The sequence below is a fragment of the Apis laboriosa genome, unplaced genomic scaffold (assembly GCF_014066325.1).
Source record: "Apis laboriosa isolate Shangri-la unplaced genomic scaffold, ASM1406632v1 scaffold46_cov150, whole genome shotgun sequence".
In the NCBI taxonomy this organism is placed as follows: Eukaryota; Metazoa; Arthropoda; class Insecta; order Hymenoptera; family Apidae; genus Apis; species Apis laboriosa.
This window is the reverse complement of record NW_025223399.1, coordinates 1,191,984-1,219,544: the sequence shown is the minus strand read 5'-3', so window position 1 is coordinate 1,219,544 and position 27,561 is coordinate 1,191,984. Positions and strand designations below refer to the sequence as shown.

General features: G+C 43.9%; 2 protein-coding genes across 4 annotated transcripts in view; one reads left to right on the top strand and one right to left on the bottom strand.

Annotated features, from left to right (window-relative positions):
* The window catches only part of LOC122716509 (E3 ubiquitin-protein ligase MYCBP2), a 183,710-nt gene that overhangs the window by 1,262 nt on the left and 154,887 nt on the right, over positions 1-27,561 (top strand). For all 3 annotated transcript variants that reach the window (XM_043939666.1, XM_043939664.1, XM_043939665.1), the window contains exons 4-30: positions 48-201; positions 277-479; positions 571-882; positions 963-1,130; positions 1,222-1,440; positions 1,508-1,709; positions 1,797-2,189; positions 2,293-2,458; positions 2,520-2,602; positions 2,685-2,819; positions 2,923-3,120; positions 3,189-3,385; positions 3,471-3,723; positions 3,807-4,250; positions 4,342-4,469; positions 4,571-4,797; positions 4,884-5,064; positions 5,150-5,333; positions 5,405-5,539; positions 5,630-5,775; positions 5,856-6,491; positions 6,577-6,844; positions 6,927-7,213; positions 7,292-7,611; positions 7,696-7,790; positions 7,866-8,075; positions 8,244-8,388. In XM_043939666.1, the coding sequence (XP_043795601.1) occupies positions 48-201; positions 277-479; positions 571-882; positions 963-1,130; positions 1,222-1,440; positions 1,508-1,709; positions 1,797-2,189; positions 2,293-2,458; positions 2,520-2,602; positions 2,685-2,819; positions 2,923-3,120; positions 3,189-3,385; positions 3,471-3,723; positions 3,807-4,250; positions 4,342-4,469; positions 4,571-4,797; positions 4,884-5,064; positions 5,150-5,333; positions 5,405-5,539; positions 5,630-5,775; positions 5,856-6,491; positions 6,577-6,844; positions 6,927-7,213; positions 7,292-7,611; positions 7,696-7,790; positions 7,866-8,075; positions 8,244-8,388 (6,089 nt within the window). The remainder of the gene's footprint in view (positions 1-47; positions 202-276; positions 480-570; positions 883-962; positions 1,131-1,221; positions 1,441-1,507; positions 1,710-1,796; positions 2,190-2,292; positions 2,459-2,519; positions 2,603-2,684; positions 2,820-2,922; positions 3,121-3,188; positions 3,386-3,470; positions 3,724-3,806; positions 4,251-4,341; positions 4,470-4,570; positions 4,798-4,883; positions 5,065-5,149; positions 5,334-5,404; positions 5,540-5,629; positions 5,776-5,855; positions 6,492-6,576; positions 6,845-6,926; positions 7,214-7,291; positions 7,612-7,695; positions 7,791-7,865; positions 8,076-8,243; positions 8,389-27,561) is intronic.
* LOC122716512 lies at positions 9,891-22,425 on the bottom strand. The gene is made up of 3 exons (XM_043939671.1): positions 22,346-22,425; positions 16,699-17,345; positions 9,891-12,691 (listed from the first exon to the last, which is right to left on the bottom strand). The coding sequence occupies exons 2-3, from the start codon at positions 16,858-16,860 to the stop codon at positions 11,306-11,308; spliced, it is 1,548 nt and encodes a 515-aa protein (XP_043795606.1). The 5' UTR covers positions 16,861-17,345; positions 22,346-22,425; the 3' UTR covers positions 9,891-11,305.

Genomic DNA, 27,561 nt, shown 5'->3' with positions numbered 1-27,561 from the left:
AAATGAATTATATTAAAAGAATTATATATTAGTTTAAATATCTTTAGATTGTAGGTATTGGTTTACGAAGCGTTTTCACATTGATGAGAGAAAGTAGAACTATTGAACCTGCTTTGTGTACAAAAGCATTATCAGCTTTATTGGATGTATTACAAGGACAACTTCCTGAAGGCCTGAAATCTGAACCAGATGATGTTATTGGTAATATATATAAATTAATATAAATTTATTGCTTTATAATAGATATTTTTAATTTTTCTTCCTTTTTTTTTATAGATCCACTTTTTGACTTATTATTGGATCTTGCAACTTCACATGGGCCAGAATCAGCAGCAGCTAATGATGGAAGTCACTTAACTGCAGTTGCTTGTGCATGTTTATTGAGTCTTGTGGTTGTTAGAGGTGATACTGGTCGTTTGTTAGCAGCAATAGCAGCTTTACTTATGTGTCCAAGAGTACTAGCAATTCAAAATATTCAGGTAAATTTTTTCATCAAAATTCATGACATATGTTTCTAAAAATTTATTTATTTTAAATTGTATGTAATATACATATATATATATATTATAGATGCCATGTGTATTGACATCTTTGCAAAGAAGTGTACAAGCTGTTTTACTTGGAAAACTTGCACGGCCAGACTGGATTACATATGGAGTTCCTAAATGTGCTAAGATTTATACGCTTAAGTTACCAAATGAGATAAATAATATAATACTAAATGGGCGAAGCTTTGTAAGTGATGGAAAGTACCTGTATCTACATACAAGTAGAGGATTATTGAAAATTGGCAGTGGTCATGGTGGAACTATTTGGGGTCATATGTATATTCAGAAGGCGGACTTTTATCCAACAGAAACGGGTTGGCTTGGTTATGCAAATGTTAGTATAATTAAATATTTTCTATGCAATTACATAAAGATTTTTTTAACATTGTTTTTTTTTTTTTTTTTTTTTTACAGAACACGCTGTATTTTAAGTATACACCTAGAAAACAGAGCGAGTTATTAATTATAGATGCGGAAACTCTTACAGTTACGGAAATTGCTGTTTTAGAAGGTCGTGATTGGTCATCCTCCGTTATGTTTTCTGATGGTGAATGTTTAGGAATGATAACTGCAGGAAAAGATGTTAGTTTTTTTTTTTTATTTTTGAATCAATATCGATAAAATTTATGTTGGTTGAAAAAAATATACATTGAAATTTCATTAATTTCAACAGGATGGTTTTGTAGTCAGAACAATAAATACGTTAAGTAATCCAGTAACAGTTGCATCAGAATTACCATTAAAATTAGCAAGAAAATGTGTAGATGTTTTCGGGTATGCTACTTTCGACGAAGAACAAAGCACTCATACATTAAATCCAGGCTGTGATGATGAAATTGCTACAGTTATTGCAGGAAAAGAATTTGCGTTGTTAAAAACCGTATCGGGAAAAGTAAGTATCACAATTTTTTAATATATTAAAGTAGAAGTAAAATATATGATTATATCGTTTTTTAAAGGTTCTATATAGCGGAAAAGGAACTTCTCTTGGTATGAAAAATAACACAAGGCCTAATAGATGGATGGAATTAACGCTTGGAAAAGGTCCAAGACTTATAAATTTTGCAGCTGGTCATGATGGTCAACATGTTGTAATGGTAATGGATGATGGTTCGGTTTTATTTGCTGGTACTGCTAGACGTGGAGAAGATGGTGATAATAGTAAGTGTATTATTAACTTCTATGACATGAAATTCATAACATGCTTTGATATTTTCATCTATTTTTTTTTTTTTTTTTTATTTTTAGATAAAGTTAGGCGACAACCTAAACCAGTCAAACCAAAAAAAATAGCAAAAGTAGAAGGACAATATATAGTGGATGCTGCTTGTAATAATGGATCAACAGCATTAGTTACAAAAGAAGGTTCTTTGCTGATGTTTGGCAAAGATACGTTGCATAGCGATCCGGTTTCGGGGATAATTAATGATCTTAGAGATGTTTGCGTTGTTCATGTTTCATTAGGTAAAGCTCACGCTGCAGCATTAACTAATAAAGGACATTTGTACACATTTGGAATTAATAATAAAGGACAATGTGGAAGAGATTTTACTACAGTTCATAGTACTATAAATAAAGATACCTCCTCTGTTGCTGTAGAAATGGGTACAGCAGAAGATGAACTTTTAGTAACTGAAGAAGGTAATTGTATATACATATACATAATTTTAATATTAAATATAATTTAATATAATTTTTCATATATTTATTATAAAAAAAAAAATTTTTTTTCATATATACTTAGATGGTATGGAATCTACCGAAGATTGGGAAGAAACAAAAGGTATGTGTCCGCCTGGATTACATCAATGGAGGCATCGTGTTTGTATGGTTTGCACAGTATGCCGAGAATGTACTGGATATAGCATATCATGTTTAAGTAGTATACGCCCAGATCGAAATCCAGGCCAGTACGTATATTAATTATATATGTATATGTATAAAATAAGAAATTGAAAGACGTATTTTCAGGGAATGTGGATGTGGTGAAGGTGATAGCGGATGCGCGGAATGTGGATGTTGTCGTACTTGTGCAAGAAAAAGTTGCACCAATGGTAAAAATTCATTTTGAAATTAAAGTGATATTAATTGAACATTTTTGTAGGTTTTTTTATGTTATATTATATTATATTTTAGGTAGATCAAGTTCAAATTTTCGAGAATATTTACAAAGATGCTTGGGAGAAATAAAACAAAAGCAGAGAACGAAGGCAGGTCCGAGTACTGCAAAATATGGAATGAAGTTGAAAGGTCCGAATAATCAAAGATTGGGTAATTATTTTAATTATAAAATAGATGTATTATGAAATAGATATATTATAAAATTAAATTAAATTATAATAATTAATATAACGATAAATTTTGTGCAAAGTAGCTGGTCCAAGTGTGATCCAAAAAATTGCTGGAAAAATGGCATTAGGATTAGGTACTAATTTAATGAACGAAGAAGGTATTGGTGGGAGTGATATTGAACGAGGTGATGCTGCAAGAATTGCTAGTATACCACCAGCTAGAGTTCCTATACCTAATGAAAGTCCTGTGGTTCAAGTATCATGTGGTTTACATCATACAGGTAATTAATAAAAATTTACTTTATATTTTTCTAATAAATTTATGAAAATTGTATCATGTTGTATTTAGTGGTACTCTTACAAAATGGAGAAGTTTATACATTTGGAAGCAACATATATGGTCAGTTAGGTGTAGGAGATTTGATAGCACATGTTGGACCAGTACATGTTAAATTACCAGGAATTGCAACGCAAGTTGCTGCTGGAAGCAATCATACGGTTGTACTTACATCAAAGGGAGAAGTGTTTACATTTGGAGCTTATCAAGTTTGTAGTAGTATTAAAAAAAAAAAAAACCATTGTCCGATAATTGAATAAAATAAATAATTAATATTTTCATATTTCTCGTTAGAAAGGGCAATTGGGCATAAATTGGTGGAATGGACAAAATGAACTTTCAAATTCTTCTCCTCAAATTAGTCGTCGTTCTGATAGGACACAGCCACGCCATTGTTTCCCAACTGTAGTTCCAAATATTGGTCCACAATGGGGCAGACGAGCGACGTGGGTTGGTGCAAGTGGAGATCAAACTTATGTCAAAATTGATGAAATAAATTCTATTAGTTTAACCAGGAGTACTGTTATGGCAAATAAAAATTGCATAAGTATGTCTTCTTTTTTGAATCATAATTCCATCATTACATATATTATCAAGTGCATCTAATTATAAAAATAAAACTTGTTTCAGTTTTAATTCCGCATCAAACTGATCATGCAAATTCCTTCAAATGTTTAGTTATAAGCAAAAGAGATGGTACATGTAATAGTTATAGTGGAACCGATCAAGTTGATTTCAATAATTGCGCTACATGTTTAGATCCTTTATATAACATGATTTGGACTTTCAATCCTATAAATAGCGAAATAAGTTTATATAATATTATATCAACGGAAGTTAGAACAATTCCTGGATTGGAAGTTTCTATTTTGAGTCCAGGTTTAACTCTACCTGTAGTATCGAATTGTTTCGTAACACGTTCTCAGGCTGCAATGCATTTATTGGGTTGTTTAGATACCCTTACACAAGCACAAGATGAAAATTTTTCTATAGTAGAAGAAAATGAATGTAACCAATCAACACACGGAAAAGTTTATAGTCGTGAAGATTTTGTTACGGTCAATAGATTTGAAAGTGCGTATAAAAAAAATCAGAAAAAGTAAAATTGTTTCTTATGTTTTTTGTTTTTTATAAGTTTGAAAGAAAAATTAATTTATATTTTTAGGCCACGGTGGTGGTTGGGGATATTCTGCACATTCAATCGAAGCTATTAGATTTATGCCTGATACTGATATTTTACTAGGTGGATATGGATTGTTTGGAGGACGAGGGGAATATACGGCAAAAATAAAAGTGAATAATCGTTATATATTATATATTTTTAATAAGTTATGCATAATTATTATTTTATGATAAGAATTATGATAACATTTATTTATTAAATATTATTCCAGCTTTTTGATATTGGAATGGATGGAGGGGATCAAGAAAATGATGGCGAGCTTTTAGCAGAATCTGAAGAAATACCATACGAGTGTGGACCACGACAAAAATATTCAATTTTATTTTACGAACCAATTCCTTTGCAAGCAAACAGATGGTACGTTGCATGGGCTAAAGTTAGCGGTCCATCTAGTGATTGTGGATCTGGTGGTCAAGGAATGGTCACAGCAGAGGATCAGTTAGTAAATCGCAACTTTTCTATTCGAAGTAATGTAAATTCTTTTCTTACGATGCATCATAATTATCATTTGCTTGTTTTACCAGAGTTATGTTTTATTTTAAATCTTCGAAAAGATCTAATAATGGAACCGATGTAAATGCTGGACAAATTCCACAATTATTATATCGTATCGTAACACCCGAAAATCAAACTCCTAATAGGCAAAGGGATCGCATCGAACCAGTTTATGTATTAAAAAGAGATTTCAGCAGAACGGTTACTAAAGTACGTATATAATATATTGAGATATTACATAAAAAAAAATAAGATGAATAAAAATAATACGAATAATTTTTTTTTTTTTTTTTAGGAATGTTTTCAATCATTAATATCTCTCCTTCAATGGAGTTGGAATACATTAAAAGCAGCGTTAAGCGATATCATGGTTCATAGCACTTCTTCTCACGCGCTTGAAGTGGAGCGTTTAGTTTACATTAGTAAAGCTAGTTTACGATTACTTAGAATCTATACCAATGAAATTTATCCAAATCAAGGTGCATAATAATAATTTTTGTAACGTATATTTGGTTCTATTTTTTAATTTGATATCGATGATGATTTGCAGCGGGGAAGAAAACTCCAGCTGAATCGGTTAGATTAGCAGAGTGCATAGGTGAAGTACGTGCATTATTACATCAAATTTTGTCCGATACTGTACCGTTAAATGCGAAAAGTAAAGGAAAAACGCGATTAAACAAAAGTAAGTTTTTATAATATACAATTTTTTATTTTATATATTTCTTTTTACTCTTTATTATAAAATGCGAATAATAATTGTATTGCATTTTAGCTCCTAGTGCCATAAATAATAATAAAATGACAAATAGCATATTAGAGGAATGCCACAGAACATTTGTAGCTTGTTATCATGTATTTTATCCAACAGCGTATTTGAAATGGGTGTGTTTATGCGAGCTGCTATCAGAAATCGACAGAGTACGTGTTTTTGATTGAATTTATAAGTTAAAATTTTCTAATTAAACGATTCGTATAGAATAAACGGATACATTTTACAGGAACAAGGACGATCTACGAAGGATCGATTGTTATCTGCTATTTTGGCTGCTCTATGCAATCCTATTATTCGTCTTCGATGTATATTTCCAATTTTAAATAATGTGATGGATAGTAGCGATAGTATAAAACGGCAACTCAGTCCATCCGACAATACTGGCTTGTTAATGATAAATTCAACCGAAAGTCACCAATATCCAATCTTAGTCGAGCAAATTAGTTATAAATCTCAAATAGAAAGTTCCGGCAAAGAGACTTTAAACTGGTCATTTCGCGATGTCCTCGATAGACTGTTAGATTTGATTCTAGTCCCTGTAAAGAAAAGTCTTTGTAGAAAAAAGACTCAATCACTGCCAGAGTTGGTACTTCATTGTTGTTATTTATTAGCGCGAGTGATCGCCGAATTAGCGGCACAATCTAGTGGGAACGAGGATGAACTTCAAGCCGCATGCGGTAGAATCATGTACACTACACCTTCGAGATTTACTCGTGTAAATCAAACAAGGTCGTGGAATACCGGTAATGGCTCTCCAGATGCGATTTGTTTTTCGGTCGATAGACCAGGTATCGCCATCGCGGGAGTGGGTATTTACGGAGGTGTTGGAATGTATGACTATGAATTGGAGTTACTCGACGATGTGAGTATCGTTATCGAAACTTTGAAATGACAAAAAAATATTTGTTTTTAACGTTTCGAATATTATGATATTATACATTTTGTAGCAAAATAATACGGGTAACGATCCATCCCATACTCAACGTTGGAGCAGTTTGGATTTTACACGTGGCACTTTCGGGCCAGATGATTGCGTTAACGATATAGTAGAATTAAAATTCGATAAACCTGTGCCTATCAAGGAAAATATGAAGTACGCTATTAGACTGAGAAATCGTGGAGGACGTACAAGTAACGGCGATGTTGGTTTGAGCGTCGTTAAAGGACCCGATGGAACTACGTTTACTTTTACAGCTTGCTCTTTAAGCTTTAACGGTATGTTTTTTATTCGTTGTAAACGAAATGATGAAATATCGCTTTATTTAACCGAGAATGTTAATACGTATGATTTTTACAGGTACAACTCAGACCAGAGGTCAAATACCGCATATCCTTTATTATTCGAATCCTCAAGACTCGGACGGTCAACAAACGAGCAAAGCAATGGCTGAAGTACAGGCAAGAAAGTGTGCCCTTGCCATGACGGCTACGATTATTCAAAGATCGAACGAAATTTTTGCATTAGCGAGGGAAAGGGCAGAAGAAGTAATAGCGACGGAAGTTCTTGGCAACGCGACATTCGTGACGACACTTTTACCATTGGTTATGGCGCACATCAGCCCTTTGGCTACGTCGGATCCGAGAGTAAAAATCATCATTTTTCATCATATTTTTTTTTATAATCATAGCTATATTAATGAATTATCTTTATCTTTTTTTTAGAGCGGTGTTCAAATTCTTACTTTAATACAAGAAATGTTACCTCATGTCGCGGCGCTTAATTTATTATCCACAATGGGATCATCTGAAATATCTCAAGACAACGAGATTCAGCCCCACATTCCTACGCCAATAACTACCAGTCATCACTATACTTGGTTGGAAAGTGATCATCCTTATAAACCCGCTACAGTATCTCATTACAGAGTCACGTTTCCAGAAACAGTAAAATGGTTAACGATCGAATTTACGCCAGAATGTGGCACAGCTCAACCAGAAGATTATTTACAATTGTACATACCAAATATAATTTCTCTTACCGGGTAAATTACAATTAATTCAATTTATGTTCAAAAGTTTTTAAAGTTACGTAATGTCGTCTAATATCTTTGATATATCTTTTATAGCCCAATAACGGAAGATATACCCTTACATTGGCCCGTGTTGCATAAATTGAGCAATATACCGAATCAATGGCCTCAAAATGCGATCGTATTACCAGGTAGATCGTTGTTTTATATAGAATAATTCCTATCAATTCCTTTACTCAAATATATCGATCGATTCGTTACTTTAGGAAACGAAGTTATGTTTTCTTTGGAAACTGCTTCCGATTATATGAGAAACGATAGAGCAATTACATATGGATTTAAATGTCTAGTTATTGGATACGATTGGATAACATCTGGAAACGGTTTGAAAAACCTAGAAATTGAATTATCATTTCTCGGAGGTGCCTGTGCTGCAAGTCTCATGAAGAGAAATCTTGCGCTACCACCTGTATCTAGTACGTATCTTTTAATTTGTAATTTTAATAGTAAGTTTTTCATTTTTCACAATTCATAATTGTTTTTTTGATTTCGGTCTCAATATTTTTATATAAAATATTTTTATACCTAGATAGTTGGAATCGTATCAAATCGTGTTTCCTTTAATTTCGACTATATCATTTCAGACGAAGAAGTGGAAGAGGATTTGGAACTGATGCAAGAAACTGCAAAGAGGATTTTTTCCGTACATTCAACCTTACTTGGACGAGGATTCGCTCTAGCTTCACCTCCTACAGTTTCCCAGGCCCTCGATGGCGTTCTTCCGTTCAGGTGAGTGCAACGCTATCTTTTTTACACGTACACACAGAGCTTGATCGTCGGTTGAGAGCTGAAGTTAAAAAGGAGTGGTCGATCTTTATCGATGATGCAATATTATCCGCGTACCGTGATTAAATGAAACTTCGATACGCCAAGTATTCGTTAATACGACAGATAAAAATTTTTGTGTTTTTTAACGTTTCAATTCCATCGAAACGTTCGATTAGATCCGATTAAATTCGATGAACGGATTCATTAAAAAATGAATCATACCCGGTTATAATCGCGTTATTGAAACCGTTTATGAATCGGTACATTATGCTCCGCAAGAATTAATAGACCCGGTAGCTTTCAACGTTTCCACGTTTCTACGCGAGCGACTGCGAATAACCGATGATCGATCGCACGACGATATATCGCAAATTTTTTTCTTTTTTTACGACGCGTGTATTCATATTCATTAAGTAAAGGAAGAGGAAAAAAGAGGCGGTTTATTCAAGAAGGTGAAAGGTATGAGAAAGGTGGTATTTTGGGAATATCGATCGGGAATATCTAGTGGTCGTCGTGTGCTATGCATCAACTCGGTTCTTTATTATCTTTTTTTTTTTTTTTTTTATTATCTCGATGGTACGAGGTCTCTTTCAATGTAAAATAAATTATACAATCGGCTGTCGTTATATCACAGTCTGACGATAATTACAACTAAAACGTCCTTAGAAAAGCTTAATTTTCCGACGCACAAGTACGATAATCGTAGACGCGCGCGATTCCGTTAGACGAAAAATATCGTAGCCACCCACTTCCGCCACTTTTTCACGCGCGATCTCTAATTGGGGCGTGCCTCGATAAAATTCGAGGCAAGTTCGAAGGGAAGGCCGTTGAACAATCTCGAACAAACTCGGGAGGATCGATCTCTGCTCTTCGCTGCTCTTGGGGGATAAAACGGGACTCGTTGCGTGGAGAGGAAATGGCGGGTGTATCAATAATGCATGGCTAACACGTGCGCGAGATAGCTCGACACGCGAGAGTACGAGGCGGTCGGTCACGGCACTTCTCGTTGTACTTTAAAAAACGTAAAAAAACGTAAAAAAAAAACAGCTTCGAATCTGTCATCGTCGTCGTCGTCGTCGTTGCTCAACGAATTCCTTTCAGCTTCCCTTTCACTCGATCGTCGTCGGTTCGTTCGACGGGTAAAATATCTCGATGGCTTACCTTGATGAAACGGAGAGGAGGACGAATTATATCGGGTCTATTAATCACCGTAAGCGGCTCGAAAGCGCGGAACGATGCTCGAGTGGCGGCAGTCGGTTGCGGTTTTACGCTAAACGTATGCGCGTATTACTCGGAAAGATGGATAGAGAGAGAGAGAGAGAGAGAGAGAAAAGCGCCCCCCGTTTTCGAGATTACCGGCCGAATTCGTAAACGCGAACGGTTTCCCCCGTGGCGAATCGATTACGCTCGTCGAGGGGAAAATCCCTCGTAGCGCATTTGTCAAAATTAGATACCGATCGGAATGATAACAGTAACAACAATTTATTGGCCAAAGTCCAGAGCTCATAAATAAACATGAAATCGTAGTGAAATAATACAATAAATTAACGAGAAAGAGTTTTGTGAACACTCGAGGAGAAGGATCGTGAGTTGTCGTCACGCTCGGTTCGGGAACGGAATACAAATTTGCGTGTAACGTAGATTTCATTGGTACGTAGGGCTTGTACAAGAAGTCTTCTCTGTCTTATCGTTCTCATCCACTCGCTCGGAGTAATAATAATAATTTCAGATATATTTTTCGATATTCTTCTTATCTCGTATTGTCAAGGGGTGTCAGGTAATATCTGTTTTTATTGTGTTACAAGCACGATTAGAAACGCGATTAGAATTGGAAGGAGGAATATGATACAGGGATTCTCGATGAAAATTCTCGCGTAGGGAGTGAACAGTTTTCGCTTCGAATAATTTTCTTACGAATAATTCGCCTTCCTTCGCTCCATTTTTAAACGGAAGCACGCGAACGCACACTGGAATGGCACACTGCTTTCCGATCGAACGTGCGATCGTCGCAATCTTTCCGACACTCGTTCGACGGATGATCGCCGATAAGAAAATCTCGAACGCGACGTCACCGAGTCCGTTATCGGTTTCGATCACTCCCCTTTGTACTCGCCTCTTCTTTCATCATCATCATCATCATCTTCGTCGTCGTCGTCGCTCCCCGTCCTTCCTCCGTCGCATCGCTTCGACCAAGCTTCTCTTCGATCTTCGCGAAACGACACTGGCCCTCTTTTCTTCTCCTTTCTTTTTTTTTTTTTGGAAGCTATTTAACTAACGCGCTTAAACTTAACTAACAACGCGCATCGATTATCCATCCACGCGACCTGCTCGTGAAAAAAAAAAAACGAAAGGGAAACTCTCTCTCTAATTAGCGAGAGGTGCGATAAGTGTACGTGACCAGGTGGAAAGAACACGTGAAAAGAAAAGAAAAGGAAACGAGGGGGGGAGGGGGTGGATTGGATGGATAATCGATGCTCGTTCTTGATATGTAAATGGAAGCTTACGAACTGTCTTGTACTAGAAGGATTAAATTGAAAACAAGAGAGAGAGAGAGATTCGACATCTCTCTCTCATTCTGTTTCTTCGTCAACGCGAGTTGATAATCGTTGATAAGTTGCTCGGAGAGAGAGAGAAAGAGAGAGTAGTCCGCTCGTAGTTTGGAAAGGGATGGATGGGCGTTACGCGCACCGGAGAGACCGGTGTACGCGAGTTGGTCCGATCCGCGGATGGAATCTACGCGCACAGGCGATTATTATCGTTACATCGGTTCGTGGATTCACAGCTTGTAGACGCGAAAACGGCTCGAAGCGTTGGAGCGGTCGAATCGTTGCTCGACTCGAGGCCTGGTCGTGGTCGCCGAGCCGTTCCAAGCTTCTCGTTACAATTCCGTGGTCAACGGTTCGGCCTTCTCCACGATCACGTGAAACTCCGTCTCCCTGTACAGTCTCCCGTCCGGCACGACCATCGTTATCCGGCTGTCGACCGGCGTGGCCGAGGCAGCCGCCTCTCTGCCGATCACCCCGTTCTTTTTCGACACGACGTCGGGCGCGTTCATCGGCACGCTGATCCACTTTTTCCTGCTGTTCCTACGTCGCCTCCTGCAGCACCACACGATCAGGCAGGCGATCAGTATCGATAGGAGGAGGAGGACCGCGATGAGGAGCACGAACACCAGGATGGAGCCACCGAGGGAGCAATGTCGCGTCTCGTACTCGACGAAGCTGATCGCCACGCCGCTCGACGTTTCGCCGTCGTAGCAGAGGAACGTCTCCGGGGTCTCGTTGATCGGGGTGTCTTGGCTCGAGACGAGGGAGGAGGAGGAGAAGGAGGAGGAGGAGGAGGCGGTGTTCTGTTTGGTGTAAAACCTGGAGTAGACGTTGGTGTAATTGAGAATATTGTTCTTCCATATGGGTAACATGCGACAGTCGCACGATCGACCGACCAACAGGTTGTCGAGCTCGAGGCGAAAACTATTTCGGTCGAACATCATCGAACCCTCCTCGAAGTTGACCACGCTGTTATTCTTAAAGATGAGGTCGTGGAGAGAGGCGGCCGGTTGTACTCTCGCTTCGGCGTCCGCTCGTACACCGAGGAAAGCGCCTATGGAGAGGCTACCGAAAGTGTTGTTCTTCACGATCACAGGCCCCCTCGCGGTCACGTCGAACGCCTCGCTCTCCAAACTCTCCACCACGCAATTTTGTATCGCCACTGTCCGCGGGCTCCTCACGATGAACGCCTCGCTCCTCACCGTGCCCATCCTCACGCCGTCCAACATGAACGTGTGGTAAACCTCGATGTCGTTCATCGTCCTGCTCGGCACCTGGTCCCCGAACCTGGTACCGATCACACGCAAGTGGCCCACGTCGAATTTCTTGAACGCTTGCGCCTCTATGCTCTCGATACGACAGTTCTCCAGCCTAAGTTTCTCCGTGTGGACCAGATTCGCGAACGAGAACGCGCTCAACTGGCCGATCCTCACGTTCTCCAGGATGATCGCCTCCACGTCCCCCCGGAACACGAAACTGGGCATCGTGTCGATGCTGCAGTTCCTCACCGATATCCACGTGCGCGTACTTTGAGGGGAGAGCTCGAAACTCTGCCTGACTAGGGTTAGGTTCGCCACGTTGATCAGGTCGATCGCGCGCAGACCGACCATCGAGGCGAGGCTCGAGTTGGCCAGGATCACGGACGAGCAATTGCTCACCACTATCCTGCTCGTGTGCGGGCTCAACCTTTTGTCCCCGTCCGTGGTTAACACCAGCTCCTGAAATCAGAACGCGGTTCAGTCTGAGATCTTGTTGAAACAGGGAGAGGGGGGGGAAGACGCACCAGACGCGGCTCGTTAACGAAAGGTCGAATAAACCGTAATTGCACGCCTTATTCTAATCGCCTTATTCGCGCGATTTTCCTTTCTTCTTCTTTCTCTCGATCCGAAGCCGCCAGTTTTCGAAAGATAAAGATAAAAAATTTCGATCTCGAAGGCTCGACCTTTTTCGTCCAAACGGTCGTCTCTCTCTCCGACGTTTCGATAAAAGAGAAATCTAGACGCGAGTCGTTTTTCCCAAGTTTCCTACTCGGTACAGCTCGTTAACGACGATTAATCGAAAAAAAAAGAGAAGAAGGATCGGGAAGGCTCGTTACTCGCTCCGTTTTTTATTAATCGAGCGAAGAAGGAAGAGCGCGCGATGCCACCTATCCGCTCGGCGGCTCCTTGTTTGTTAAACAATCGATGGCGAAATGCCAACCGCATACCTGCCTCCTACCAACGATAGACGCGATCGAGATATCGTCCGCGCAAATACGTTTCACGAGGTTATCGCGTTCTCTCTCTCTCTCTCTCTCTCTCTCTCTCTCTCTCTCTCTCGTTAACTCGACAACGAGAGCGATACGTGGAAAATGCGACGTTGCGTCGCGCCTTATTCTTCGTCGTTCTCGATACTCGATAGGGATCTACACGTAGAGTAAATAAACGCGAGGAACGAACGCGTTAAAATAATTTCGACGAGAAATTTTGTTCGATATTGGAGAATGTAAGAGGCGGGATCTGGATGAGAATCGGGGCACACGGGAACGAGAAGGAGTTTGGACGCGAGATTAGCCGCGAAGGAAGGAAGAGCGTGGTGAATGGGAGGGGGAATAAAGAAGGGCCGTGGCCCACGTGTAGCGCGTGGCCGATAAAAGCGAAACCTTTTTCTCCTCGGGTACCGGCTCGCGCGTTTCACCGTCGTCTCGCCCCCAAACCAATCTCTCCTCCTCGCGTCCCTTCCTGTCTGTCCCGACCTTTGTTCCCGTCTCATTGTTCTTGGCCAATTCCCGACACACAATCTCTCTCCTCGCCCATAGAAAAGATTACCACACCCGAAATACTTGTCCTCGCGTCTACGCACCTCGTTTTTCACCATCGTCGTTCCACCAACGATTATCCTATCCAACGTTTTCTTTTCCTCGATGCTCTCTCTGTCCCTCCGTCTCCTTTTCCCCCCTCTCCTCTCGTTTTTGTTCGCCTCGAAACAGCAAACGTGTTCTCAATACCGTCACGATTCGTAACCGTGAATATATTCCTCTCCCGAAAATCATCCCCGATCGAACAAAGAGGAGGGTGTTTTATTCCTTCGAATAAGCTATATAGGATCGAGATAGGATCGTCTCGATCGGTTCGTCATTCTCGCCGATCGTTTTCGAGTAACGGAAAAAAAGAGAGGCGAGTCGAAGCGAGCGTGCCACGCCGCTTGGGACTTCGAATCGTGATTCTCGAGCGGAGGTGGTGAAACGCGAATTTTCTTCCAATTGATTCGTAGGACAAAACGGATGGATTCGTTGTACCTTTTGGGATATTTCTCGATATAGCGCGCTTTTAGCGTAATTTTAATTAGAACGCGCGATCGATTAGGGAGCGTTTATTGAATCGTAAGAAAGAAGAAGAGGAATTTTATCCGTCGAAAATAGCACTCTCCCATTCCCTTTTCGCTTTCTCTTACTCTTTTCATACGCGTGGACACACACGTCGGTGGAAAAGAGACTCGTATCTTTGTTTATTCATCGTCCGCGCGTATTTCGAAGTAGTACTTTAGCGTGGAAAGTAATCCAAGTGAAACGATAAGATGCGAACGAGTCGGTGGTAGTATTCATCCGAACTAATTTCCACCGTCGTAAATGGCGATATTTTGTATCGCCGTTGGACTTTGGCAGAGTCCTCCATTCCGTACTTTTTTTTTTTCCCCTTTTGCCTTCCTTCCGCGTCTCTCGTTACGGGAAACTGAGCCGGGTTTAAGGCTGTATCCGCTAAAAGGTTTGCTCAATTATTCAAGGGTGACGTCAATTATTCAAGGGATGCCGGCGCGCTTGACAACTTTGCTCTCGCGTTGACTGTTCGGCATCGAAACGTTTGCTCGGAGAATGGTGGAACGCGGCTGTTTCGAAACAGGGAAGGGATAGAAATTCCAATTTCTTTTCTTTTCTTTCTCTTTTTATTTTTCTCGCGTAAATAAGCGCGTAATGATTTTATCGTATCGCCGGGCGTCTCGTTGCCACGAAGCGGATAATAGATCGGAATAAGAAACTTGGATGAAATCCTCGTTTGAGAATGGAAAAGAGGGATAAGGGGGGAGGGAGACGGAGAGCGTAGGGTTCGAACTTTGCCGGGAAGGATCGGAGAAGGAGAGGAAAGACGTCCAGTCTCCCTCGATATATTCGTAGTCACGAGTTGACGGCGCGACAAATTGGCTGAGCGTGTTCGTGAAATGCCGGCTGTATTATGCGAAATCCACGGCAAAACTCGCTATGCGTTATAGAACTTTCAGCCTCTTTTTCTCGCTCTCTGTTTTTTCCCTTTCTTCTTCTTCTTCTTCTTCACCTCCTTTGCCACCTTCTCCTTCGTCCTCGTTGTTAGCTAAGGTTTTCCCTCGAAAACGAGTTCTCGTCCCAGGGAAAAATATACGTCCCGGAATATCTTTTCCACCTGTTTGACAGACGGCGCGCGATAAAGCGGCGGCTTCGATTCGAATTCTGGTGGAATTCGGCCGTGGTAATTGATAACCATATATATATATATATATATATATATATATATATGAATATGTATGTATGTAAGTATATCATGCTGCGACGAGACGATGGAAAATGGATCGCGATCCGGTAGCGATTCTCCTCCTCCTCCTCCTCCTCCTCCGTCCAGACCACGCGATCTTCGAAGCCGATGATATTCGATCCGTAATTTATCCGACCGACGATCGACCACTTCCTTTATCCGCGCACGCGACACGAGGCGCCTACGCGAGTCGCGGTCAACGCGATATCGCCGTATCGAAGGATTTTCCACCTTTCGATGTTCGCTTTAAATATATCGCCCCAATTTCGCTCTCCAGTCGAAATTTTCACGACGCGCGTGCAATAACGAGCCCGTGTTTTACGACGCAGCTTTCGCTTAGAAACGGCGGCCGTCCTCGGAGACAAAGAACGCTTTATCTCGGCCTTCGTAACGACACCGACGATGCCTCAAACGGCTCGCGATAAACGAAACTTGCTCGTCAATTCGTAGGTGTAATAATAGGTGGATTCGAGGATGGGACCTTGAGACAACTCTTCGTTCCAATTCGCCTTTATTCGCTCTCTCAATTCTTTCCCGTTCACTGGATCGAAGAGAATGGAAACGACGAAGAACGAGGAAAGGAGGGGAAGTTTGAAAGGGATAAAGATTGATCCACGCGATCGCGATCCGTCAAAAGTGGCTGCCATTTTTCCCCTCGCAGTTTTTCCTGATCTGGGCAGCGGGTAAATATCGGAGAGAAAGGAGAGGGCGAAGGTGGAAACGGGCAGAGGCGCGATCACCGCCCTGCGATTCTAATTTATCGAGATTTTCTCCGCGCGAGTCTCCTCTTCTCGTGGTCGTCGATCGATAACGCGTTATCGTTGGTTAAAAAATGGCGCTAAGAAGCGAGAGCGAGATATCCCTTGGCAATTTTTCGTCGGATGGATGTGACATTCGCTCGTTTCGCGGAGGAGCGAAATAAGAGATTCAGGGGGGAGGAGGGGGAAGCGAGAAACGAAATGGAACGAAACGAAAGAAGTTCGATAGTTAAACGCGGGTGGGCTATTTCGCGCCAGATCGAAACGGGAGGAGAAGCGAGAAATGGGGCCGCGCAAACTTTGCTCCCCCCTTTCCTTTATTTATTTTCTCTTCTGTTCGCTCGTCGACCGAATCTCTGTGTTTCTCTCGCGTGATAATAATAATAAATCGATATAGGTTTCTCGGCTACGTCTGTAGGAACATACCTCTCCTTCCTCTTTACAGTCGCAGGTCAGCCTGCCGTGAGAATCGCAGGAGCAGGGAGGATAGTCGCATCTGTTGGTCGAATTGGTCAGGGCACCCTTGAACAATCCGCTCCAGAAAAGTCCGAGGATAGCGCTTCCCAACACGAATCTCCTTGCTTCCATTTTTCTCGATCTATCCCCCCCTCCCTCTTGTCTCCTCTTCCTCTCGACGTCGGCTCGCCTCAAACCGAGTCGATATCAGCTGATTTTACGTCGAGTCGACGACCCGAATTCCCGCGTCCCGACATGCCCGCGTCCTGGATATCCCGCGACGAATGTGTTTCCTCGATTTTCCAGCTTCCGAAACGAAATCGAAGAACGCACTCAGAGTCCCGTGTCAGTTGGTCTGACACGCCACGCGCCACTACGTGATTCTGTCTGTCATATTGCCACTTCGATCGAGATCAACCACTTCTCTCCGACCGAGCCGTTTCACCGCTCGTCGTTCGAGACTACGATTCCACTACATCCAAGTCATCCTCGTCGTTATTTTCCTTCGTTCGACCGGAAACGTCCAATTACATCCATGACGACGTGCGACGTCGTTGACCATCACGACCTGTTTCCACGGATTTTCCCACTTCGACGTTGTTCGAATTCGCCTGCCGCTGTAAAACGATACAAAAATCGGTCAAACTCTTTCGTCTTCTCCTTCGCACTCCCCTCCTTCCTTCCTTCCTTCCTTCCTTCTACGTTCTACGATGCTCGTTTCCCTCGACAACGACAAATTAGATCGTACGATCGTATTGCTTTTTCTCGTTTCACTCTTTGCCCGACCTTCTCTCTTTCTGACGCGACGGAACAACAACGCCAACGTTCTATCGTTGCGACGGTGAATCACAGATAGAGGCGTACCGCGCGATAACGGATACTCTCTGATCCCTCTCTCTCTCTCTTTCTCTCTCTCTCTCTCTCTCTCTCTCTCTCTCTCTCTCTCTCTCTCTCTCTCTCTCTCTCTCTCTCTCGCTGTGTATCCTCGCATGATTAATTGTGAACAGCGTTATCTGAGACTCTGTCGCCGACTCGTCCGCCAGCCACGAATCGTGGAATTTTCGAGACGAGGAAGGAACGCGACGCGAAATTTTCTGGAAAAGAAAAGAAAGAAGAAAGGAAAGGAGAGGAAAGAAAAATAGAAGCCGAGATCTTCGATGCTCGGTCGTGAGGAAACAAAAACGGGGAAGAGGGGAGGAGGGAGAAAACGTCTGAGAGAATTTAGCGACCTTTTCGAAATTTAAATCCGTACCGTTGAAAAGGAAGTTTTATCAAATTCACCCGGGGTGATTTACATATGAAAACGCGAGGCTATTCTTCCTCTTACGTGCGCTCGAAACGCGCAGCTGCGACGCAAGTTGGCCGCTGGCGGGTTTTCTTGTTGCAAAAGCACGCGACACGCGTGCACCGAGCTGACACACGCTCGATACACATGCCGTTCCAAGTTAAACACTTTGCCCCTCGGGAACGGGGAACGCGATTACACGGTCGCCGTGCATTCTCTCTCTCTCTCTCTCTCTCTCGATCGCTCGACGGGGAGGCTAAATCTCGAAGCACAGAACCTTTTCGTCCCGAAATATTTCCGAGCATTCGTTCGAAATAATGATCGTAGCATCGCGTAATTGCTATCGTTCCAGCGTTGCGCAATCGCGTGGATCAAAATCAAAAAAAGTCGTGACACGCCGGTATCTCAGGAATATCGGCTTGTTTATCGACTTACGTATCACGCGGAATCCACTTTCGAGAAGGGGAGGGAGGTGGAGGGGAGTCGTTTAAGTATTCTCGTTATCGCGGTGAAACTTTTTTTTTCACTCCATGTAACCTGAATTCCATTTACTCGACCGAGAAACAGAGAAACAAAGAGAGAGAGAGAGGAGATCGCGATACGTTATGGCTTTTTAGTTTCGTTCGAAGAAATTACGTTATTATCCGAAACGAAAGTTTTTAAGATAATGCGTGATTTTACGGAGGATATATCGGAGGGAATTGGATACACTCGCGTGAAACGTAATCCCGCCGGTGATAATCGAGTATTTGTTTAACATTTTAACACGAATTATTCGTCGATTTAGAAAAATCTTAATTGAACGTATACGCGTCGATGTTTCGCTTATAAGAAACCGTGAACCGTTTAATAATTTCATTTAATCGCTGCTCTTTTGTCGCCTCTTAAATTTACGTCTCGATCCCCTTCGAAACGTAAAGGAATCGGTATTTAAACAATTTTCCGGTGGTGGACGAGCTTGTCGAAACGAGGGAAGAGATTGCAACGGGATTATCGAGGCGCATCGCATCGCTCGTGTTTCCTTCCCGTTGCCACGTTTCCTCGGGTGGGACGTCCGTTCCGTTAGAAAACCGTATAATTTCGCGCCACGTGTCCTTTCCACCGCGCGTCCTTCCTGCGTTTCCACCAAAAAAAGAAATCGAAGGGGTGGCGTTAATTTGGCGCGAAGAAAGAAAGGTTCTACGCGGAGACGCGGCCGGCGATTTTAATGAATTAACTTTCCATTGGGCGGGCTGGAGTACAAAGCGGAGAGGAGTACGAGAGGAAAGAGCGCATCAATGGCCGTGAAAAGAGTGGCGCGAATGAAAGGCGAGGCGGGGCGGTCCGATTCGAAAAGGAGCAAGAATTTTTCCGCTCTCTTTCTCTTCCGTCTTCCGTTCCATGGCCACGCCGATATGAAAAAAAAACGACTTGTTGATTAATTTAACGAGCACGGCTCGCGAATCAAAAGGGTTTTAACGCGTCATTACGCGCTCGGACGCGATCTTCGTTAATCTCGTCCTGCGATACTGGCAATAAACGTAATTATGTTTACGCGCGGGGAGGGACGATAAAAGCCCTCCTTTCGAGGAAACCATTTTTTTTTATCGATTCACGAATCCGTCGTTCACGTTCAATTTTCGGAACGGATAGGAACTAATTATCGCAGATTCTTTCACGAGGTTTGGAGGAGAGACCGGGTGGAATTGGATAATCCACGCTTCTTACTTCCCGACCGTTCGAAGGTTTACCACTCGGGTAAAAACGCGGAACGATCGTGTAGAACCGGTAACGAGCGGCGGCGCAACCGGTTTTCCCTTCGAATCGATACGCTTCTTTGTGCATCGTATTTCCGCTCGGAATTCCGATTTTTCCCGAGTCGGCGAACGCGATCGAGCGTGAGCGATTAATTGTCCACCGGCACACGCACTCACACACGCACTCACACACGCACACACATTGGACACAGATAACGACGAGTGTACGAACGACGTATGCGCGCGTGGAGAGAGAGAGAGTGACACGGAAAACGTAGCGAGGGGGAGGAGGGGACGTACGTAACGAGAAAAGCGAGACGAAGGAAAGAGAATGGACGGACGAATCGATGCTTGTGGCGATGACGGTCCAGCGTAGAGAGAAAATTGGCAAGAATGTTGGACGCGGCCGATTTCAACGATTAAACGCTCCGGCTGATGTTACTTGTATATTCTTCTCTTTCCACGTTATTCGATCAAACTCGTAGTAGTTAGTAGCTAGTATCCTAGATCTCCACGCGACAATCGCCAGACGCACGAGTAAATCGCTTCCTGTTACGTGACTCTTCCCACCGCTCGAGCCGCGAGCGAGTACACGCGACGACCGCCCACGCGATGCCCGCCATCCGTCTATTTCGAAAATTAGGAATACGAGGTAGTGGACGCGAGCTCGTCCATCTCTTATTGGGAGGCGTCGCGTCGCGATGATTTCCAATGCCCGGGCACCGATGAACGAGAAAAAAAGAAGAAACGAGAGAAAAAGAAGAAACGAGAAGCTCGTTGGTTCGAGGGTTCGAGGGTTCGAGGTCTTCCTTGAAGGGATTAAGATCGGATATCTCGAAGGTCAAAGTCTGCCCGTTACCCGAGCGAGACAACGGGTAATCCCGCAATCACGGCCGAGCTTCTCTCGTTCCTTCGAGATATACGATCGAACAGGTTCGATTAATCGTTCGGATCGGGGACGGATGCTCGCGTTACCCCTTATTCGGGGATATCGGTGAGGTTGCCATTCCGTCGTTTCCATCGGACGGAGGAAATTGTCCACCGATTGATTCGTTATTCCGATATCATTCGTGATCACTCGCGAACGTTGCTCTTCTATATATCCGATAAGTAGCGCGATTGTTATCGCTCCTCTCCTACCATTCACTCGTTTTAATCGTTTATTTTCGATTATTCGCGAACGCGTTGTCTCGCGAAGAACAGATTTTCCATTAAAAGGGACGAATTTACCAAGAGAGATAAGATATAAAGATGAGGAAGAATAAAAGAGAGGAGAGGGAACGATCGTTATTTTTATCCACGCGTTGCGACCGAACCCGAAGAGAAATTATGCGCTTACGCAAATCGTTACGCGCGATAAAGCGCGTTGCATCGGGCTAAGTCAATTTACCGCGCGAATACGCTCCGCTCGGTCAACCGAGATGCCACCAGTTTTTTCGAAAAATGGGAAAAGAAAGAGCAAGGAGAGAAAAAATTTCTTTTTTCGGTAAACATCTCGTCGAAAATCGATACGCGCGTGTAAAGTCAGCGTTCGATAACGCGAAACCGTAAGCAGTATTGTACAGCTGCAGCTGCGAGAAGAAAGAAAAAATATCTCCATGAATCGACAGCTGCGCGCCGCTCGACGCGTCTGGTGTGAACAATTACGATACGTCGTAATTATCTCTATTTGGAGCTGGCAATGTCATCGAGTCGTTCCTCGTTCCAAGTCCACAAAGTCCACGAACGCGATCTAGATTTGAAACGACGATCGAAGATGAAAATCGCGACGAGAAGATGATCCGAACGAAATCGAATCGAATTCCCCTTTAAGAACGGACGTTTCATCGAAGACGACACGCGTACAACTGACACGCGCGCGCCCACACGCAAACTAAAACAAAACGTGCCACGTGGGAAACGATGCGTTACCATCGCTCGATCCGCGCGATTCCAACGATCGGGCATATTTTCGCGACCTCTCGTCTTTGGTCGTGGACGAGATAACGCGACTCGCTTTGACCGAGTTCGCTTCTACGTGGTTCTATATCGGACAGTCACACCCACTGTTTGCATCAGCCGCGGAAAAATCCATCGCGAGATTTCGCGACGCGATCTTTTCTAACGCGTCATCGTCGTTTGCACGATCGTTGTTGTCAGTCACGGGGCACAGTTATGCAATCATCTTTCGAGGATGTTCCGCGCGGCCTGTGAACGGATTGTCGCCGATGGAAGGTCGTGCGTCGTTCCATTCTCGAGGATCGAGAGAAGAGGAGGAACGAGTTGCGCGCGATCCACGCCTCCGTAACCTTTTACATCGCCGCGATCTTCGCTCCAGTGAACTTTTCACTGGAACTACCGACGAGTGTATTCTCGTCTTAGGTTATCGCACTTTCTCGAACGAAACAGATTTTTCCTTCTTCCTTTATTTTTCTTTCTTCGCGTTTCTCCTTTTTTTTTTATCCTCGATCCACGATCAAAGAACACGAAGGAAGGAACGCACTTTGTTCTCTCGCGATTAATCGCGTAGAACGATTGAAGAGAGGGGAGGAGTGGGGAGAAAGAGCGAGACGTTGCGATGCTACGTAATAAAGATGATACGCGTACGCGTCTTTACCTCGGTATCTCGGGACACGATACACCCGTGACGCGACGCATACGACGCGCGAACAGCAACTGGCCGCCTTTCGAATTCGCGGCTGGTTTGCACCTCGACGACGGTTATCGCGCGACACGAGTCCCCCCCTCTTCTCTCGCATCTCCCCACTACCGCTCGTGCTTCAACCTCCCCCCCTCTTCCTCCTCTCTCTCCCCTCCCTCCCTCCTCACCCAGTGCACGCTTCTCTCGGGCTTGTCTTGCGGTGCCGCATGGGAAATGCCGTATCCCCACCAAAACGAGTAAGCTGCCCTCCCTCGCGTGCTTTTCAGTCGGTCTTTTGCCACCTTGAGGTGTGCGTTGTTACTCGTTCTCGTCTTCGCTCTCGGTGTTTCCCCTTCGGGAGTACGGGAGGAAAGAGAAAAAGAGAAGAAGAAGAGAGGATAAAAAGTTTGGTCGAGCAACAAACTTATATTTGTCCGGTACACCGTTATCCGGTAACCCGTTCTTCCTCCGTTCTTTCTTCCCTTCCCCCTCGACTTCATTTTTCGCGCGTATCGAATCGATTCGCCCTTGCACCTTTAAGTTATTGCGAACCACTCGAGGCAGTCGGCAGTTCGACTTCCTTCCCTTCTCTTCCCTCTCTTTTCCACCGTGTCGCGTGTTCGTACGAAATATTTGCACGTGAACGTAGGTCACGTATCACGAGCCATACCGACCATGTTTCGCGGCAATCCCTCGACGGATACGTCGCGCGAACGTATAGAGATCCGTGATTGAAAACGGTACACGCGAAACCGAGCCAGGTCCCGCGTTACGTTTCGTTCGGGTCCCGTGCCGCGTTCGAGTCGATCGAATTTACGAGCCGGACCGTCTTAACGGTCGAGTCGAATTCGCGTGCGAAACGAATCGGTATTTTATTCAAACGGCCTGCTCGCTCTCCCCCGTTATCTTATCCCCGTATCGATCGAATCTTCGTCGTTTACTTCCTTTCTTCGTGTCTCCCCTTTTTCCGTGTCGCACACCCAATTCCTTATCGGTTGTGCACGATAAAGCGCCACGGACAAGACCGAGCGAATCATTCGTAGTCACGAGTGTTATTTCCACCGATTATTTCAATCTCGACTCTCGGTTTTTTCTTCTTCCATCGTTCCCATTTAAGAATATCGAGCGTTCGTATCGCGTTGCTTGCAGACAAATTGCTTAAACTCAATAAAGGGTAAAAGATTGTTCGGGCTTGGCGGTAATCGACCACGTGTCCTTGAATAATAAAATCGGAATTTACGTTCGACATTAATTTCGGAACATTTAGAAATCTCGCGTTTATAAGTTTTAAATCGGAAAAAAACTGTATAGCATCGAACGTGAGGAAATATCTCTCAAGAGATTACAATCGTCGTTTTAAACATTGCGATATACATCGCAATATACATATTGCGATTCGAACGAGTTTCTTGCGAGTTTCAAGAGACAGAGACACGTTGTTTCGTTTAATTAGTAAGAAACGAAGCGATTGAATTAGAATCTTCGTCACGAGAGATCTAAATAGTCGGAGTCGGATCATCTATCGAGGCTAATTGAATTGACACTCGGTCTACGATTATTCGTAATTTCTTTTACGCGTATAGAATCGAAGAATAATCTTCCTCTTAAAAAACGTTTTCTCTACGCGTTATAATTTTATTCGCAGAGAAATTTCGATATAATGTTGAAAAATCATTCTCCTCGTATTCGAATCCGCTTTTCCATCAAATAGAATCGCTATGTTTATCATTTCAGAATTGCTTCCGATCTTTCGTTTTAAATCGGTCTTGAGTTCCCTCGAGAAGAGAATCGGAAAAAAAAATCTCTTCGGCCGATTTTTTTTCGCTATTTCGGCGTTCGTTTCGTTCGATTACTCGACAGATTTTGATCTTTTCCTCGTTAATTAGCCAGTGATTAATCGCGATGAGCGGGCAGTGGATAAAAAAAACGTGTGAAATCGCCAAGATGATCGTTCATCCTTCCGTTTTTCAATCCTTTCAATTCGAGCAATCATTTTTTCCTCTCCCCTTGCCCTGTTTCTCTTCTTCTCGCCGTTGATTTATCGTCCCATTATTATAGCCAGCGTGTTACGCGTCTTTATTTTCATAGAGGAGTTTCGAAACTACGATTAATCTCTCTCGGGGAGGAATATGGGGAGGAAAGGGAGGTGTTTTTGCGCGGCGAGGATCATCCGAGAATTCGATTCTAATTAAACCGCATTTCGGTGCGCACAGCTGGCCGATTCAAGTTTCGTCCCGTCTCGTCCTCTCACAGGGGAGGGGAATTTCCGTCGCGAATTGGGCGCGCGCACGTCGCGCGTCACTCTTGCTTGAAAAATCTCGCAGGCTGGCGCGAACAATTTCCACGATATTTCCCGTCCCGAGCTTTCCGTCCGCCGCATCCGTTTGATCTGCCGCCTCCGCCCTATCGCCTCCTCCTTTCCCTCCTCTAACGCGTATAAACTCGCGCCTTTTATCATCACTGTCGGGACGTCAGGGATGATATGCGGCCCTTACGCAACTCTGCCGGAATCCAGACAGCCGTACGATTCTTCTTCGCGTTCGTGGAATCATTTATGCGACGATTTATAAACGTTATACGACGTCCCTCCCCCTTACGACCAACGGAATCACGAATCGTGAAAATGCAAATTTAACATCGATTTCCATTCCGATATATATTCACCCCTTTCGATCTCTTCCTTTTTTTCTCTATCGCGCCCCCGCTCTCTCTCTCTCTCTCTCTCTCTCTCTCTCTCTCTCTCTCTCTCTCTCCTTCCCTTCACCGCCATTATTCCCCATCATCATCGTCCTTTCCCCACACGTTCCTCTTCTCGAAAACGCGTCGCGCATACCAGCGGGGACCCGGCATGATCGCGGTTCAAATCTCACGCGAATGATCGCGCCGTAATTTTTCACCTCCGAGTCAGCCGGGGACTCTCTCTTCCGCCGATAAGACCGCTGCCTTTCGATCATCGATTCGTCGAGACTCGATTCTCCTCCGTTTGTCCGCGACACGTTCGTTCCCTTCCCCTCCCCCTCCCTCCGTTTCCTCGGCTAAAATATCGGAAGGGGGCGAAAATTAATCGCGCGTCCATGGCCATTTCCGATTTCCAACGATCGATCCATGACGGCCACGGCCGTGAGAAATTGAACTGATTCCATCGGTAATTATTTCCATCCTCCCTCCCCATCGGTCCCTTCGATCCTGCCCGACTCGGCCACCGTCCACGCGAAATTGTTAATTACGGCGATTAATTAGACGTTGGCGGATAAAAGTAGCCGATCGTTCCATTTCCATCGTAATTCGAAATCGACGATCGGTCCTCCCGCATTTACACGTTCTTCATTCGAGTATCAATTTATGGATGGAAAAATGGAAACATCTTTGGAAACGTTTTACAGTTTCAGAACGTTGTCCTACGTTATATACGTGTCCCGATCTCGAGTAAATTATCTCATCGTTGCAAAGCGTACGTGTTGCGCGTTACGCAATCTCCGTTCCCTCGCGATCGAAGCGCTCTACTCGGCCTAGTTCCGCCACTTTGAGCTCTCGCGTTTTCCACGATAACTCGGCCCGAGTGATTAATTCCGCGTCACGTTCGCTCGTTAAATCATAGTCCGCGGCGGTCCGATCAACAAGTGTTACTTCTCGGACCGCGGCGGGGAAAAAACCCTCTCTCTCTTTCTCTCTCTCTCTCTCTCTCTTGCGCTTGCCAGACATTCGACGAATGCCGCGAGATCGCCAACGCTCCTAGGAACGCGACGGATATCCCACCGATCGTAATGCTACTTTTTTCCACCGATAAGCGCGAAGGAGAATCGAACCTTATTCTCTTCTTCTTTTCTTTCTTCTTTTCGAACGCGATATCGCCGAGTTCGGCGGACCGACGGTGGTCCGCGTTGATCCGAAAGGGCGCCAGCCGACTGGCGGCGTCTCGGCTACCTCCCACCACTACGCTCCGTCCGAGTACGATAACCCCATCGGCAGATGTTCCCCGAGATATCGCCAACCTATCGTCCTCCGCGAGTCCCCGCGATCCCTTATTTTCCACCTTTTCTCCGACCATCCATTTCTTTCGTTCGATCCTATTCTTCCCCTCCTTTTCGTCGGCGAAGAAGAAGAGAGAGAATCTTTCGAACCCTTACCCTCGATAATATTTCGAACGTGTTTTGTTTCCAAACGTCGATCCTACGTGTTATTATTATTATTATTATTATTATTATTATCGGAGCCGGGAGAAAATCATTACGCGTCTCGGATCGGGAAAATTTTTAATCGCGCTTTCTGGGTCGCGATCCACTTATTCAGCGTTATTCGCGATTTTTTAATGATTCGCGACTTCAAAGCGACTTCTTTGGAAAGAAAGGAAGAGAGAAAAAAGAAAAAAAAGAGGGGAAAAAAATTGTAGCGCTCCCTTTCTTTTCGGCGGTGGGGGGAAACAGCAGAGGGCAAGGGAAGGGTGAAAATATGATGGGTTCGATAAACGGGAGGAGGCGTTGGTGGTTGGCGATTTCAAAAGATATACTCGGCGCGCGCACGTAAAAGGGAATAGCTCGGGCAGATACTTTCCTCTGTTAAACACCGTTCGTGAACGGAATACCCGACCCACTGCCCGGGGACGTATATATTCGCGGCTTGTCTCCTCGACGCCCGCCATAAATTTACCGCTAAATAGGAAAACACCGTTTCGCGCCATCTCGATCGATCGCCGTTACGTTCCCGTTACGCATCGAAACCTGTCGAAACGAAACGAAGTAGGTTCATATATATATTTTTCCAGATATCTCTCCACTCGCTGAAATCTGAAAAATCTGAAAAATCGCGTTGCCCGATCTCGATCACGCCGACGCATTTTCGATAGGAAGCGCGCGGCCTTGAACGGTCGGTCACGACTTTGAGCAGACTTCGGCAGCTAAGGTCATGTACAAACTATCCTCCACCTATCTCGCAAAGTGTTCCACTCCGACGAGAGTTTTGCTTCGGTGTCGCTTCATCCTAGTTACGAATTCATCGCGAGTCGACGTGCCCCTCTCCGCTCTACTACTATTTCGCGTCGAGACAACGCGCCATTATCGCGCCGACCATTTCTCCCGTCGTCGTGACGAATCTCGTCCAATCGAATTTTTCCTTTTCTTTTTGTCCCGAACACGTTCGAAGAAAGCAGGATCGTTTAATCGGAAACGGGGTTTCGAAATGAATAAACGGGTCTG

Excerpts from the sequence above, each read along its gene's own strand:
- LOC122716512 (XM_043939671.1), bottom strand. The coding sequence starts at position 16,860 with ATGGAAGCAAGGAGATTCGTGTTGGGAAGCGCTATCCTCGGACTTTTC. Across the intron at positions 12,692-16,698 it reads ACTGTAAAGAGGAAGGAGAG|GAGCTGGTGTTAACCACGGA; the intron begins GTATGTTCCTAC and ends TTCTGATTTCAG.